The sequence below is a fragment of the Sprattus sprattus genome (assembly GCF_963457725.1).
Source record: "Sprattus sprattus genome assembly, chromosome: 6".
Lineage (NCBI taxonomy): Eukaryota > Metazoa > Chordata > Actinopteri > Clupeiformes > Clupeidae > Sprattus > Sprattus sprattus.
The window spans coordinates 7,671,462-7,687,977 of NC_137925.1; the positions used below are offsets into that span (position 1 = coordinate 7,671,462).

General features: G+C 44.5%; 2 protein-coding genes across 3 annotated transcripts; one reads left to right on the forward strand and one right to left on the reverse strand.

Annotated features, from left to right (window-relative positions):
• Positions 1 to 8,755, forward strand: gdpd3b (glycerophosphodiester phosphodiesterase domain containing 3b; the record flags this gene model as incomplete). Its single annotated transcript, XM_080840305.1, has 10 exons — positions 1 to 145; positions 1,383 to 1,425; positions 2,891 to 3,026; positions 5,806 to 5,851; positions 6,385 to 6,503; positions 6,804 to 6,893; positions 7,094 to 7,227; positions 7,410 to 7,469; positions 7,835 to 7,886; positions 8,597 to 8,755. The coding sequence occupies 10 exons, from the start codon at positions 1 to 3 to the stop codon at positions 8,753 to 8,755; spliced, it is 984 nt and encodes a 327-aa protein (XP_080696431.1).
• Positions 8,756 to 9,299: 544 nt separating this feature from the next.
• On the reverse strand, positions 9,300 to 15,516 carry nif3l1 (NIF3 NGG1 interacting factor 3-like 1). Of its 2 annotated transcripts, none has more exons than XM_080840141.1 (7): positions 15,477 to 15,516; positions 14,043 to 14,714; positions 12,567 to 12,723; positions 11,035 to 11,158; positions 10,531 to 10,669; positions 9,878 to 9,961; positions 9,300 to 9,677 (listed from the first exon to the last, which is right to left on the reverse strand). In XM_080840141.1, the coding sequence occupies exons 2-7, from the start codon at positions 14,695 to 14,697 to the stop codon at positions 9,493 to 9,495; spliced, it is 1,344 nt and encodes a 447-aa protein (XP_080696267.1). In that variant the 5' UTR covers positions 14,698 to 14,714; positions 15,477 to 15,516; the 3' UTR covers positions 9,300 to 9,492. The 2 variants fall into 2 exon arrangements, with proteins under 2 accessions (XP_080696267.1, XP_080696268.1); XM_080840142.1 differs by having other exon boundaries at positions 15,380 to 15,497.
• Between the last annotated feature and the right edge of the window lie 1,000 nt (positions 15,517 to 16,516).

Sequence of the window (16,516 nt, forward strand, 5' to 3'; positions counted from 1 at the left end):
ATGGATACTACAGTGGTTCTGCTCTGCTGCCTGGCGGCTCTGGTATTGTACGTTCTCTCCTCACTGTTCCTGCTACGGAACCCGCAGATCCTTCACACCAGGAAGCATCTGGCGTTCTCCGCTCGGAACATAGCACACAGAGGAGGTAGGACCTGTCTCACAGGCAGCACACCATCTGGACATCAGCCATGTTAACCTACTAGCTACTGACAATGGACAAGATGTTTTCAAAATACATTTGATACATATATCAACATTCCTATTAAATAAACGCTAAAATAAGTACTTTTTTTACTTGGTTGAGAAACATATTATGATTACACTCATTCTTCACCCTTCTACCTGTCCCAGGATCGAAGATGACCTTCATGTCATTACATTCAGCATGTTCATTTATCTGACTATCTGGGATTAAACATATTCGTTAATCTGACTTGATCTGATATTGAACATATTCATTAATCTGACTTGATCTGATATTGAACATATTCATTAATCTGACTTGATCTGATATTGAACATATTCATTAATCTGACTTGATCTGATATTGAACATATTCGTTAATCTGACTTGATCTGATATTGAACATATTCATTAATCTGACTTGATCTGATATTGAACATATTCATTAATCTGACTTGATCTGATATTGAACATATTCATTAATCTGACTTGATCTGATATTGAACATATTCGTTAATCTGACTTGATCTGATATTGAACATATTCATTAATCTGACTTGATCTGATATTGAACATATTCATTAATCTGACTTGATCTGGTATTGAACATATTCATTAATCTGATTTGATCTGATATTGAACATATTCATTAATCTGACTTGATCTGATATTGAACATATTCATTAATCTGACTTGATCTGATTTTGAACATATTCGTTAATCTGACTTGATCTGATATTGAACATATTCATTAATCTGACTTGATCTGATATTGAATTTATTCATTAATCTGACTTGATCTGATATTGAACATATTCATTAATCTGACTTGATGTGATATTGAACATATTCATTAATCTGACTTGATCTGATATTGAACATATTCATTAATCTGACTTGATCTGATATTGAACATATTCATTAATCTGACTTGATCTGAGATTGAAACTGAAACACGTCTGGCCTGATCTGAGATTGAAACTGAAACACATGTGCAAACTAATCTTGTCAATGCCAGTTGTCAGTGCTGACTGAAACTGGCAAACTTCTCATAGCTGAACATCCAATCAATCTTTTAAAAGGTATTTGACAGCTGTGTCAGTGGTATTTGACAGCTGTGTCAGTGGTATTTGACAGCTGTGTCAGTGATGATCGACAGCTGTGTCAGTGATGATTGACAGCTCCTCTGTGTTTGTCAGGGGCTGGAGAGAGGATTGAGAACACCATTGAGGCATACACTCAGTGAGTCACGTCTTCTTTCACTTTCACTCTCTGTCTTCCCTCAACGTTTGCTTTCAGCTCCTCTCCCTCTCCTCTGTCTCTCCCTCCATCTCTCCCTCCATCTCTTTCTCATTCTCTTCTCTCTCTCCCTCCATCTCTCTCTCATTCTCTTCCCTCTCTCCCTCCATCTCTCATTCTCATCTCTCTCTCCCTCCATCTCTCTCTCATTTTCTTCTCTCTCTCTCCATCTGTCTCATTATCTTCTGTCTCTCCCTCCATCTCTCATTCTCTTCAATCTCTCTCCATTTCTCTCAAAAAAATGTCTCTCTATCTGACCATTTCTCTCTCATTCTCCTGTCTCTCCCTCCATCTTTCTTTCATTCTCTTCTGTCTCCCCCTCCATCTCTCTTTCATTATCTTCTCTCTCTCCATCTCTCTCTCATTCTCTTCTGTGTCTCCCTCCATCTCTCTCTTATTCTCTTCTGTCTCTCCCTCCATCTCTTTTTCTCATTCTTTTCTTTCTATCTGACCATCTCTCTCTCATTCGCTTCTGTCTCTCCCTCCATCTCTCTCTCATTCTCTTCTCTCTCTCCATCTCTCTCTCATTATTTTCTTTCTATCTAACCATCTCTCTCTCATTCTATTCTGTCTCTCCCTCCATCTCTCTCTCATTCTCTTCTGTCTCTCCCTCCATCTCTCTCTCATTCTCTTCTCTCTCTGACCATCTCTCCCTCATTCGCTTCTGTCTCTCCCTCCATCTCTCTCTCATTCTCTTCTGTCTCTCTGACCATCTCTCCCTCATTCGCTTCTGTCTCTCCCTCCATCTCTCTCTCATTCTCTTCTGTCTCTCTGACCATCTCTCTCTCATTTGCTTCTGTCTCTCCCTCCATCTCTCTCTCATTCTCTTCTGTCTCTCCCTCCATCGCTCTCTCATTCTCTTCTGTCTCTCCCTCCATATCTCTCTCATTCTTTTCTTTCTATCTGACCATCTCTCTCTCATTCTCTTCTGTCTCTCTGACCATCTCTCTCTCATTCGCTTCTGTCTCTCCCTCCATCTCTCTCTCATTCTCTTCTGTCTCTCTGACCATCTCTCTCTCATTCGCTTCTGTCTCTCCCTCCATCTCTCTCTCATTCTCTTCTGTCTCTCCCTCCATCTCTCTCTCATTCTCTTCTGTCTCTCTGACCATCTCTCTCTCATTCTCTTCTGTCTCTCCCTCCATCGCTCTCTCATTCTCTTCTGTCTCTCCCTCCATCTCTTACCATGTATCTTTCTATCCAGCTCTCTCCCTCTATCTCTCCCTCTCTCCATCTGTTAATCTCTGGCCACGTATCTGTCTATCCCAGTCTCTTCCTCTATATCGCTCTCTCTCTCCATCTGTCTGTCTCTAACCATGTATCTTTCTATCCAGCTCTCTCCCTCTATCTCTCCCTCTCTCCCTATCTGTCCATCTCTGACCATGTATCTGTCTATCCCGCTCGCCTTTAGTGCTGTTGCGGTGGGAGCAGACATGTTGGAGCTGGACTGTCACATGACTAAGGACGGTCAGGTGGTCGTGTCACATGATGAGAACCTCAGCAGACAGACAGGAAATGATGTCATGATCTCTTCATTGAACGTGCAGGTGCAGGGCTCTACGCTAAGGTTTTTCCCAAGGAGCACATGTGCTCCTAAATGAAAAAATGTAGGAGCACACAAAGAAATTTAGGAGCACAGCAGGTTTTTTTTACACGGAAGCAAAGCATGTCATACTCATTTGCGACCTATAGTTCCAAACATTGTATTTTCCAACTTTTAACCCCATTCATGTTCAGTTATTCCAAAGCAATTTAGATGGTAAATTGATCAAATTATTCAGTATCTAACGTAAGCAACACTTTTACTGTATAGCTAGAGAGCACGTGTATCACATTGGTTTATAGTCTGTCAAATTAGTTCTAGTTATTGGTGTTCGTTGGCATACAAAGTTAGTCTTCTCTTATAAGCCTAGTTAGTACATCTGATTAGAGCTAGCAACAATTAATTGCAGATGATGGGGTCCCCTATCTCCGTGTTCATTTTGGCATATATTTTAGATTCAGTCTTAAGACAAAAATGCATATTAGTTTTAGTCACATTTAGTCATAGTTATCCTTCTTAGTTTCAGTCTAGTTTTCAAAAACTCATTACAATTTTGTCTAGTTTTAGGCACATTTAAAATTCCATATTATAGCCACATTAAACTCCTACCCTTCTCAGGCCAAGGGACCTCCTGTGTTGTGTCTACTGCATAGTAGTCTAGCTTGCAGTACCAAATTGTGGATGCAATTAGTCGATACAGATCTCATGCCTACAGCTGAATTCCAATTAAATCAATGTAAATAATAATTTAAGGCAATACTTGATTAACAGAATTATCATTCAAATATATGAGAATACATGTTCTCCTCATGTTTAATATTTATATTATATAATATTGTTGGCTAATCTCATGGGCTGTTTGCAATAAAAAAAAAAAAGAAATTTCCCCACGTACGACTACTAGGCGAATGTTTAGCCTAAATGCACGTATCGTATAGCCTACTGTTGTTTATCTGTAACGTTTTAGTTGGCTAGGTTACTTTTTCCAGAAGGGATCATAAAGCAGTAGTAGACTTACGTAACTTTTATATTAAATTCAAAGAGATGGTGTATGCTGATTGCTGAAGAACATTCGGGAGAAAAAGCAGCAAAGAAGTTTGACATTGACCCGAGAGGAATGCGATAGGCTACGACTAGCAGGTGGAGGTAGAAAGAAAATTAGGCTGGATATCAAACCAGCTCGTTGAATAAATGTTTTCAGTCCGCGATAAGCATAATAGTGTCTAGAAAAATGATTTAATTCAAGGCTTTGGAAATCGTTTCCTCCGTGACTGACAGTGGAGACCATAATTCCGATGTTTATTTTTTACGTTGACACCCCGACCTAAAGCGTTACGCTGGGTGCCCACGGTAGATATGTCTTGCGTTTAGTCGGTACGCGAAAAGTCGGCTGGGGGGCGTGGTAAACAACAATCAATGTAATGTTATATGAAACTTATTAGCAGCCAGCTAGCTAGCTAGCCACTATGTGTTATAATGGGGGTTTCGGTTAAAGTTGTAGCGGCAAGCTAGCAGTAATAGTTCAGCAATAGTTCAGAGTTCAGTTAAGATGTTGTGCTGATTACTTTAATTTATAATTTGTGTACTTATTCTATCTTAACCATATCAGCCAGTTCAATCACGAAAACGTTGTATGTAACATATTTAGCAGCTAGCTAGCTACAATGCTACAATGTGTTTTCAATGGGGTTTCGCTCATAGTATTAGCGACAAGCTAACTAAATGTTGAGAGCTTAATTTAAGCTCTACAATATTCAGTTTGACCTCACAGTATTCGTGTAGCATGTAAACAACAAACCGAGTCAATTAGACGTATACAAGTCGTGTAGATAACCTTTATTCACATAAAATATGTCACGGTAAATGAGTCCCGATGTCCGCCATCTTGTTTCAAATTTTTTGTTTACTCCCGCCCCTATGAGCTACGTTGACTTCCAAATCACACACACGCCGAACTGATTGGCTCTCAGCAGGCAGCAAGTCGCCTTCATTTGCATAGAGTTAAAAAATCCCCAACTTTTAGCAGCCAGGAGAGCCGACTTTTTCCTCAGCCGTTGTCGGCAGCCGACAAGTCGCCTCCATTCTATCCCAATGAGAGCGACATAAAGTCGTGTCCCGTGGGCATCCACCGTTACGCGATGTGCAGGAAGTGTTGAACGCATATGCAATGAATTCCATAGCCTACTGCAATTATGCCCATTATTTAAATAATTCAATTCTATAACAGAAGATAAGTAAGAAATAAAGTCCTGCCCCAAATAAAGGCCGGTGCGCTGTGCAGCCTAAGTAAATACAAGCCCCAGCCACTATTTGAGGATTTACGGTACTCTCTTTTTATATGGCTCTGGCCCATTGGTTGCGAATCGTCGCTCTCATTTGCAGGAAGTTCAGCGCGTCATCTTGATATGTTCACATCAGTCGCAACCCTGTCACTTGTTTCCATGTGAAATCAATGGAATGCTTCACTTTTTGGCGCTGTATTGACAACTGTCTGTCACTCGCACACTGTGCTCGTAAATAATTTTTCAAGTTCGCACGTACCTATTTTTAGGCGCATATGCGAGTGAAATACTCGCACTGTAGAGCCCTGCAGGTGTGAATGCAACTGACTGTGGGCCTGCTCCCGTGGTTCAGAATAGCTGCATCTCTAGTTTGTGTGTGTGTGTGTGTGTGTGTGAGTGTGTGTGCGTGTGTGTGTGTGCGTGTGTGTGTGTGTAATTATAAGATGACAGCTACAGTCTGCTTGCAGGGTACTGAGTCGGTGATCTGCTCCTATCTTTCAGGAACTGCCCCTCTATAAAGAGAGACTGGAGGTCACATTCAACACAGGTATGTCTCATTTGTTGGTCTCATTTCTTATCTGCATGGAATGACAGCATTATATATATATTATGTATTTTTCCTATGCTGGCACTGTCATCTGTGTGGTTGCTATGGTGATGTCCATGTTGATATAGAGGGCATTTCAATGTCAAGACCGTTATGTCCTGGTGCACACGGTGGTGCGTTCTCAACTTTCCACTAAACCCTAGTTCAGCTCACTGGTGTCTCTCTCCACTGATCCCTAGTTCAGCTCACTGGTGTCTCTCTCCACTGATCCCTAGTTCAGCTCACTGGTGTCTCTCTCCACTGATCCCTAGTTCAGCTCACTGGTGTCTCTCTCCACTGATCCCTAGTTCAGCTCACTGGTGTCTCTCTCCACTGATCCCTAGTTCAGCTCACTGGTGTCTCTCTCCACTGATCCCTAGTTCAGCGCAGCCTTTGAAGGATCTCACAGTCATTAAGACAATAATGTGAAAACACAGTGAGTCACAGTGAGTCGAACGAGAAGGTTGCCTCTGACGACCTCTCCTGGTCTACAGGTCACTACAGCACGGGAGAGGACAGGAAGTTTGTGCTGTTAGAGGATGTCTTCAAGACATTCCCCACAATTCCCATCAACATCGAGGTCAAGGTGGAGGACGACAAGCTCATAGAAAAGGTCAACACTCTTAATTTCACATTTGTGACCAATGTTTTTTTTATTCTGAGGTAGTTCTTTGCCTTTCTTACAGTTTTTCAAAAACACAGATAAAGTGTAATCTGTTTCTAAGGTTTTATCCTACTGTGTACTGAACTTGATGAATGTATATGAATGTTTTTCTTAAATGTAAACCAAAACCAAACTAATATCAATCCACGTGTGTGTGTGTGTGTGGGGGGGGGGTGTGTGGGTGTGTGGGTGTGTGGGTGTGTGTGCGTTTGTGTACTAATTTCTGTCCATCTCTGTGTCTTGCTTTAGGTTGCATCTTTGGTAAGGACTTACGGGAGAGATGCCATCACTGTATGGGCCACAGAAAGCAATGACCTCTTGTTCAAATGCAGGAAACAGGTACACAGTATTTGTGTGTGTGCGTGTGCGTGTGCGTGTGCGTGGGCGCATGCGCGTGCGTGTGCTTGTGTGTGTGCTTGAGGTCACTGTTAGCTCAGAGGTATATGTATGGTATGAAAATACTCACTGCTTGTGTTTGTGTCTATCTATATGTGTGTGTGTGTGCATGTTTGTGTGTGTGTGTGTGTGTGTGTGTGTAGAACTCAGCCATGCCGTACATGTTCACCTTGAGGAGAGGCCTTATGCTGCTGCTGTTCTTCTACACTGGCCTGCTACCCTTCATACCACTGAGAGAAAACCTGCTGCAGTTCTACCTGCCTAGAGTCTTCAACAGGTGTGTGTGTGTGTGTGTGTGTGTGTGTGTGTGTGTGTGTGTGTGTGTGTGTGTGTGTGTGTGTCTGCAGCACTTCTACATAGCCTAGTCTTCAGTGCTGCATGCCTGCCTGTAGTGTGTGTGTGTGTGTGTGTGTGTGTGTGTGATGCAGCTGTCTAAATCCTCTCTTCCTGTCTCCACAGGAAGTACATTCCTGATGAGACCTTCCTGAGAAACAGACTGGTCATCCTCTTCATAGAGATGTGAGAACACAAGGCCTACACATTCCAACAGATGCTTAGCTAAACAACTGTGCTAGCTTCTTTTTCAGCTGAACTGGATATTTAAAACTGAATTTAAATGTGTTTGTATACACAGTAGCAGTTCATCCAGGAATCAGGGAACATTTTGTTGTAGTGTAAAAAACCAATGTGTTGAGTGAACCTGTGTTTTTTTAGACCGTTGAATTGTGTCTGAAAATGGTAACATCAGGACTGTGCTCTGTGCTAAAATGACTACTGAGGGATCTGTCTCTTTATTACTCTCTCACTTTATTACTCTCTCTCTCTTTATTCCTCTCTCTCTCTCTTTATTCCTCTCTCTCCATGTCTCACGCTCTTCCTGTCAGGCTGACAATGAGAAAGGCTTTGTTCCAGCACCTGGTGAAAAGAGGAATCGAGGTACATTTTAATGTTGTGTCTTTGCACCTTAAAGTAACACTATGCAACAATTAAACTTCAGGATTAGGGTTAGGATAAGCAGTTGAAAAAGCAGTTGAAAAAAATTGGGGGTGCTACAATGACTTAATATGGAGAATCGCCTCCGTGCCATTGCCATACCAAGGTCCATAGGCATATAACCGCTAAATGTAAGATTGCCTAACGCTGCCCGGCTTTCTGCTGTCTGCCGAACTAGTAAGTAGCTTATTTGTTGTCTTGCTTTGTCTTGTGTATGTAAGATTGCCTAACGCTGTCCGGCTTTCTGCTGTCTGCCGAACTAGTAAGTAGCTTATTTGTTGTCTTGCTTTGTCTTGTGTTGCACTTGCTTGCTTGATGTTTGACTGTGTTAGGACAGTTGTTGAGTAGTTTGTCATAATGTCAAAGTCAGCACATTTCAAGAGATTTCGTTAGTTTAAGCCGCTAGCATATCGTTAGCAAATAGCAATTGATCCGGAATGCTTCTTGAGCCAGCTTCATATGATTCATCAACCATGCTATAGTCTAGGTCTGTCAATTCAATCTACTAGACCCACGTGGGTCATCAGTTTGGTCATCATGCCCTGGGTCTTAACGTCCCTCTCGTTCCTTCCCTTCGTCTGTCCCACGTGGGTCATCAGTTTGGTCATCACGCCCTGGGTCTTAACGCCCCTCTCCTTCCCTCCGTCCCACAGGTGCAGCTGTTTGTGTGCAACGAGGACAGCGACATAGAGGCCGCTTTTGCAGTGGGGGCGACAGGAGTGATGACTGACTACCCCTCCCTCTTATCCGACTGGCTGCGGAAACACCCCAACATTCCACCCAGCTCTGTCATCAAGGCTCAAAATCCGTGACCTTACAGACACACACAAATAATTTCCCATGTAACTACAGCACTTTAAAGCGTATTTTTTTATTCATTTAAAATGTATTTCTATGTGTATTATATGTTACTGTATGGACCAGTGGCATGTTGCTCTGACACCTGTCAGTATAGGATATGTGTTGCACACATTTTTTTATAGGTTTGTGAAACTGTGTTTTTAATGTCAAAAGTATGATTAAATCAAACTATAAATCTCCTCGACTTGTTGCACTGAGGATTTTTCATCTATTTGTGGACAAACTGCTGGGATCGGACATGACCCGTCAGTGTCCTTCTTATTTAGTGCACAAAGACATGACTCCTGTCAGTGACCTTCTTATTTAGTGCACAAAGACATGACTCCTGTCAGAGTCCTTCTTATTTAGTGCACAAAGACATGACTCCTGTCAGTGTCCTTCTTATTTAGTGCACAAAGACATGAGCCCTGTCAGTGTTTTCCTCTTATTAAGTGCACAAAGACTTTACTTGCTCCGTGTGATTCTGCTGAGTTTAAGTCCAAAGAAAAGCACAGGTTATGACCTCTAGTTTATTAGTGCGCATGAGAAACACATAAACTCTGTTCAAACACACATTTGACATACAGTCATCTAAGTAACGTTATCCAAAAGAAAGCCACTGTTCCTGGTGAACTTGTAGATAACGACGTCAAACTGTTGGAAGTCAGTTAGTTCTCTGCAACTGGTGTCATCAACTCAGGCTGATTGGTCAAACAACCTCAAGGGGGTCTCTGTCACTCTTGGAGATTGCGACGGTTACAGACTCTGGCAAGCGGATGGTCAGCCTCTCTTTGAACATTGCCAGGAAACCACGTTCACTGTTACTATGGTCACTGAGTATCACATTGGTTCCCTTGGCGACAGCATCCAGGACCTCATGGTGAGACATCTCACCTGGTAGACATACAAAAAACAAAACAATCAACAGGCAAACTGACCAATAGAAATACTAAAAGACCAACAATCAACTGGTGTGAATAAGGTGTGTGTGAGGTAAGAGTGCGTACATGGTGTGAATAGGGTGGGTGGGTGTGTGTGTGTGTGTGTGTGTGTGTGTGTGTGTGTGTGTGTGTGTGTGTGTGTGTGGGGCTCACCTGTGATGTACAGGTCTGCTTTAACTCCTTGTAGCACAGATGCTCCTGACCCCGCACACACTGCTACTGTGCTCACAGAGGACTCTAGAGAAACATCAACACAAACACACTTAATTAACACACACACACACATCAACACACACTCTCAAAGACATTCACACACATCAACACACACTCTCAAACACATACACACACATCAACACACACACACTTAATTACACACACACACACACACACACACACACACACACACACACACACACTTAAACACAAACACACACCACACAAGACAACACACACTCTCAAACACATACACACACATCAACACACACTCTCAAAGACATTCACGCACACATTAACACACACTCAAACACATACACACACTTAAACACATCAACACACACTCTCAAACACACACACACACCACACAAGACAACACAGAGCTCCTCTCACTTTCCTCTTTTCTTCTTCTTCTTCTTCTTCTCCTCTCCCCCCCTCCCTCCCACCCTCTAATCTTCCCCCCATTCTATCTCTTCTAAACTGTGTCTCTCCTTCTCTCTCCCTCCCTCTCTCTCTCCCACCCTCTCTCTCTTCTTCCCCCCTCCTTCTCTCCCTCTCTCTCTCCCTCCCTCCCTCCCTCCCTCTCTCCTCACCTGTGGTTCTCTGATGCCCGAGCGCCAGCCTCAGGTGAGGCAGACCCAGGTGAGATTTCATCCGCTGGACCGCCATCGCCACGGTTACGGGCTCGTCCAGGACGCACAGCCGTCCCTGCCCACAGCCCAGGAGGGGCGCCTGAGGATGGAGGGACGGAGGAGAGATGAGAGAACAAGAATACAGAGAAGAAGAAGAAAACGTGGAAGCCGTCTCTGTGATAGACGATAGCAGACCAGTTTCATGGCTTCTTGCTTGTGTTACATATTTCGTCTATAGGGGAGGTGAGGTGAGGGGGGTGGGGTGAGGTGAGGTGAGGTGAGGTGAGGTCGGGTGAGGTGAGGTGGGGTGGGGTGAGGTGAGGTGAGGTGAGGTGAGGTGAGGTGAGGTGAGGTCGGGTGAGGTGAGGTGGGGTGGGGTGGGGTGAGGTGAGGTGAGGTGAAGTGAGGTGGGGTGAGAGTATCCATGGTCAGGCCGTGCTCAGATCAGACGTCACGGTAACTTACCGGCTGCAGCTGTGTGATGCTCAGGCTCGGGCTCACTGCTGCATGTCCTACCAGCATCTGAACACAGGGGGTCAGCGCTGAGCCAGCACAGGTCACACTCACATGGTAGCCATCAGGCTCCGACCTGAGGCAGATACACAACAGGAAAGAGAGGGAAGCACAGGGGGAAACAAGAGAGAGAAGAGGAGAGAGAAAACAGTCAGTGGATGGAGAGACTGGAGAGACGAAGGATGAGAAACTGATGGATGAAAGGAAAAGAGCTGGACAGTGACGACTACAGGAAGTAGAGTCTGCTCTCCCAGCGCAGTCAGACAGACAGACAGTGACGACTACAGGAAGTAGAGTCTGCTCTCCCAGCGCAGTCAGACAGACAGTGACGACTATAGGAAGTAGAGTCTGTTCTCCCATCACAGACAGACAGACAGACAGACAGACAGGCAGACAGACAGACAGACAGACAGACAGTGACGACTACAGGAAGTAGAGTCTGTTCTCCCAGAGCAGACAGACAGACAGACAGTGAAGACTACAGGAAGTAGAGTCTGTTCTCCCAGAGCAGACAGACAGACAGACAGACAGACAGACAGACAGACAGTGACGACTACAGGAAGTAGAGTCTGTTCTCCCAGAGCAGACAGACAGACAGACAGTGAAGACTACAGGAAGTAGAGTCTGTTCTCCCATCACAGACAGACAGACAGGCAGACAGTGACGACTACAGGAAGTAGAGTCTGTTCTCCCAGCGCAGACAGACAGACAGACAGACAGACAGTGACGACTTCAGGAAGTAGAGTCTGTTCTCCAGTGGCTGCCGGTGCCAAAGTGCTGTAGTTCCCCTCAGGCCCTCACACACACACACACACTGTCTGGGGTCCTCAATGGCCACACACACACTCTCTCTCTCTCTCTCTCTATATATGGTGTACTGGAGTGAGTTGCGCCTTTAGAGAGCACATGAGGCAGCAGTAATCAACCACACGCAACACAGCTGCAAATTGTCCAGTAGCTTCATGAAGAAGACTCTGATGGCCACACACGCTCACTCACTCTCTCTCTCTCTCTCTCTCTCTCTCTCTCTCTCTCTCTCTCTCTCTCTCTCTCTCTCTCTCTCTCTCTCTCTCTCTCTCTCTCTCTCTCTCTCTCTCTCTCTCTCTCTCTCTCTCTCTCTCTCTCTCTCTCTCTCGTACTGGAGTGAGTTGCGCCTGTGGTGCTATTAACTGATTAACTGAAGTCTTGCTGTTTGGCGTAGGAGATGTTTCTTGGACCCATGAGTCACTGTGTGTGTGTTTTTGTGCCTGTGGTACCTAACAGTGGTGTTACGTGTGTCTCTGTGTGTGTGTGTGTGTGTGTGTGTGTGTGTGTGTGTGTGTGTGCGCCCGCTTATTACCCAACAGTTTTGTGCTCTGTGTATGTGTGTGTGCGTGCGTGCTGCGTGCGTGCGTGCGTGCGTGTGTGTGTGTGTTTATGCGTGCATTACCCAACAGTGATGTGCTCCGTGTGTGTGTGTGCGTGTGTGTGTGCGTGTGTGTTACCTAACAGTGGTGTGGTGCTGTAGGTTGCTGGTCTGCGTCTCTTTCAGGTCGGCCATGATGACATTGAGCTGCTCTTGATTCCTAACGCAGAACTCCAGCTTGTGCCTCTGGGGGGCGCTGGAGAGGGCCTGACTCAGCACAGACACACTCCCACTACCTGAGGAAGGGAAGACCATAGCTTTGACTCAGCACAGACACACTCCCACTACCTGAGGGAGGGAAGATCATAGACATACATATCTATATAAGTCTATGGGGAAGGCCACAACACAACCGTCTTACATTTCCCCAAATCAGAGCAACACCAAGGCCACAGTCAAATAGCCCTTTTTACTTAGAAGGGTTCCTTACTGAGTGAAATGACACAGAAATATCTAAGTGGCAGGCATGATAAGAGCTGGTTGAATTATCTAAACACTGAAGGAAAGGTGCTTAAGTGCTCTTTCCTATCTCCTTGAGCATAGGGGTACACTGGAAAGGTGCTTAAGTGCTTCCTTTCCTATCTCCTTGAGCATAGGGGTACACTGGAAAGGTGCTTAAGTGCACTTTCCTATCTCCTTGAGCATAGGGGTACACTGGAAAGGTGCTTAAGTGCTTCCTTTCCTATCTCCTTGAGCATAGGGGTACACTGGAGCGTCCCTGATGGAAGGAAAGGAGATAATGCCTTTCCACTATTCCTTGCGGCAGGAAGATTTAAAGATCTGCCATTGCATAATTACTAAGTCTGAGTGTGAGTGCAGTCGGATTCTCTTGGCACCACGGTTGTCTTTGCCGGAGTCCTTCTTCTTCACAGCTTTCCTTTTCCTTGACCTTGAGTAAACGTCATGAGGTCAAGGAAAGTTGTGGAGGAGAAATCATAAGGACTTTGGAAAAGCCAGCCGTGGCGCTATAACAATCCAACTGCTCTTAAACTAGGCTTCAATATTTTGCTACGTTATGCAATGTTGCAATTGAATGTTGCTGCCGCAAATAATTGTGGCACGGCATTACTTCCTTTCCTTTCGTAGAGGATGGAGACTATGTGACTGCAGCGCAGGTCTGTTGAGTATCTCAAGAGGACCAGGAGCAGGAGCAGTAAGGGAAGTGATGTCAGAAACCAGGTTAGAGAGCCAGCAGCAGTAAGGGAAGTAATGTCAGAAACCAGGTTAGAGAGCCAGCAGCAGTAAGGGAAGTGATGTCAGGACAGGAGCCATGTTTTGAAAGCCAGCAGCAGTAAGGGAAGTGATGTCAGAAACCAGGTTAGAGAGCCAGCAGCAGTAAGGGAAGTGATGTCAGGACAGGAGCCATGTTTTGAAAGCCAGCAGCAGTAAGGGAAGTGATGTCAGAAACCAGGTTAGAGAGCCAGCAGCAGTAAGGGAAGTGATGTCAGGACAGGAGCCATGTTGGACAGCCGGGACAGGAGAGCATATTGTGCATACATGCAGCAGTAGAGATGGTAAATAGAACACAGCAACAGAAATACTGGAGATATCTTACCCATTCCTCCGATCAGCCAATCATTGACCCCGCCCTTGATGCTGTCCCACGAGGTGTGAGGAGCGTAGACGGCCATCCCATTCTCCACTGCCCTCACAGCCAATCGCTGCTTCCAGTTTTTCTGCACCAAGCGCTTGATTGGCTGAAAAAGTGGCGGGTGGTAGGAGATGATGAGGTCACAGGCCATGGCCTCCGCCTCGTCCATGACTGGCATTGTGAGGTCATTGGTCAGCAGGATGGTTTTGATTGGACGGGGTTTGCTGGGCTCCACCAATAAGCCAACGTTATCCCACGACTCGGCCAAAGAGAGCGGAGCGAGCTGCTCCAAAACATCCAGCACTTCCTTCAGATCCATCACTCCAGCGGGACGGACAGAAGAAGAGAGAGAACGAGGGATGAAAGAGTGGTGAGGGGTTCCGGAGAAAGAGGGAGGAAGACGATGATGTGGACAGGGATGGGAAGAGGCTGAAGAATGAAGGGAGGGATGCTGAGGACTAAAGGGAAGTGTGCGATGGGGGAACAACGATGAAGAAAAGAACTGATAGAAAGAGAAGGTCGAGTCAGCCAGAGGTCTCTTGATGGGAACTGGGTTGTAGGGGCAGCACAGGAGTAAGACTCTTTCAGCACACAGAACCGTTCTACAGCCAAAGAACATGAGGATGACAGAGGAACCTAAGATGAGAGAGAACACCTTATCATTACGGATAGCAAAAGAACTTACACATCAAACTTAGATTAAAATCTTTAAAATGATCTAGGATTAGATAAATAAATAAAACCAGACTCAGGTATGGTGAATTATGTGTTCTGATACAGTCCAAATTACTTGTATGAGGTGACTTAGAAATCTATCTTCATTTCCCGTTCAAAAGTAGCCTAATGACAAAACACCCCCTTACTTCCTACAACAAACACAGCTCATGTATGAGCAACTCTCGGTCAGATTCGAAAGGGTTAATTTTCATGCAAGGACATACAAAACATATGCTATTAAATACGTCATCATGAAGATGCAAAGGTATAATGTTAAATCGAAACAAAACTGCACCGAATATAGTCTACAACTCAGATGGTTCGGGAATGGGCACAATCGTTCAATAATTCAGAACAGTGCTAAAACGAGTGAGCTCCATCAGTGATAGCTTCAAGAGACCACTTAGCGGCACTACATGAACACTCCTACTGATCTACTTACAAGGCAAGGTAATTAAGCAACTGACATTTGACTTGCAACGTTAGGCTACGCTAGGCACATGCAGGATCCTACGCAGGATCCTGCTTTGCAAGTAGCCTATGACATGCAAGGACGACAAATGCGCAATTGAAATGTTATGTACCTTTACACCGTACAAAACACACAAGTGGGTTACTTTATCATTTCAGGTCTATGAAAACTTATTCAAGCACTTCACATAATACAAGCAACACTTCCACCTCATGTAGCGTCAGATCCAGTTTCAGCCTTTAACTGACCAATCAGATGCGACAGCTTGAATCGACGTTTCTTCCGGTGCTTTTCACTCGACTGACGGTATTTGTAGTTTTTTTATAACTAACCTGACTAAATACCTTTCTGACTCTGATAAGGCCTGTGTCGTTGTAACACATGTTAGTGCGCCAACGGCTGAACATTTGCAGTTAAACAAACACACGCACAGTTTAATTCGTGTAATGCTTATATATATTTAACAGTTCTGCTGCTCAACTGGTGGAGCAAGTGCCATCAACACCAAGCTCATAAATTGGATACCCAGTAGCATACTGAAAAACAAAACATTTATGCCTGTGCTACGCTGACAGTTGTTTTGAATAATAGCATCTGTGAAATTATTAAATGCAATTTCATGTCACATGTGTTCTTTCAGCTAATCAGACCCTCAGAGAGAATTGAAATGGATCCATTTGCATTTTTTTGACAGGGATTTGACATTGAGGAAATTAAAGTTTGTAAATCCCGAATGGGAGGAGTAATGGGAACAACAGGCAGAGGTGTCTGCGGTCAGGATTACAGCCCAGGGTTAAAACCCAGCGTCATCCCAAAGCAGTTTAGTTTCAATTTGTCTGATCTACAGCAGAGTGAGAGAGAGAGAGAGGGAGAGAGAAAGGGAGAGAAAAAGAGGGAGGGAGCGAGTAGGCGAGAGGGAGAGCGAGGGAGAGAGTGAGAGGGTGAGATTAATGTGGATTAATGAAGGGAGATCTGCTCTGAATGTTGGAGGGATCAAGGCAAATTCAGGCTGGGGGCCATCACCATTACATCACCCCCAAACACATAACACATTCACCATATCAGTAGACTATGTGAACTAAACTGTGGCATATTTTTGCATTGCTCAGATACAAAATGCATTCAAAATGCATTCAAATGCATTCAACGACCACTTCTTCCGAAATTGAATGATACCTGTCTCAGTCAAAACTTTGTGCAATTACAGCAGGTTTAGCAGACATTTAGATACTCTGTTCAAAACAGTTCA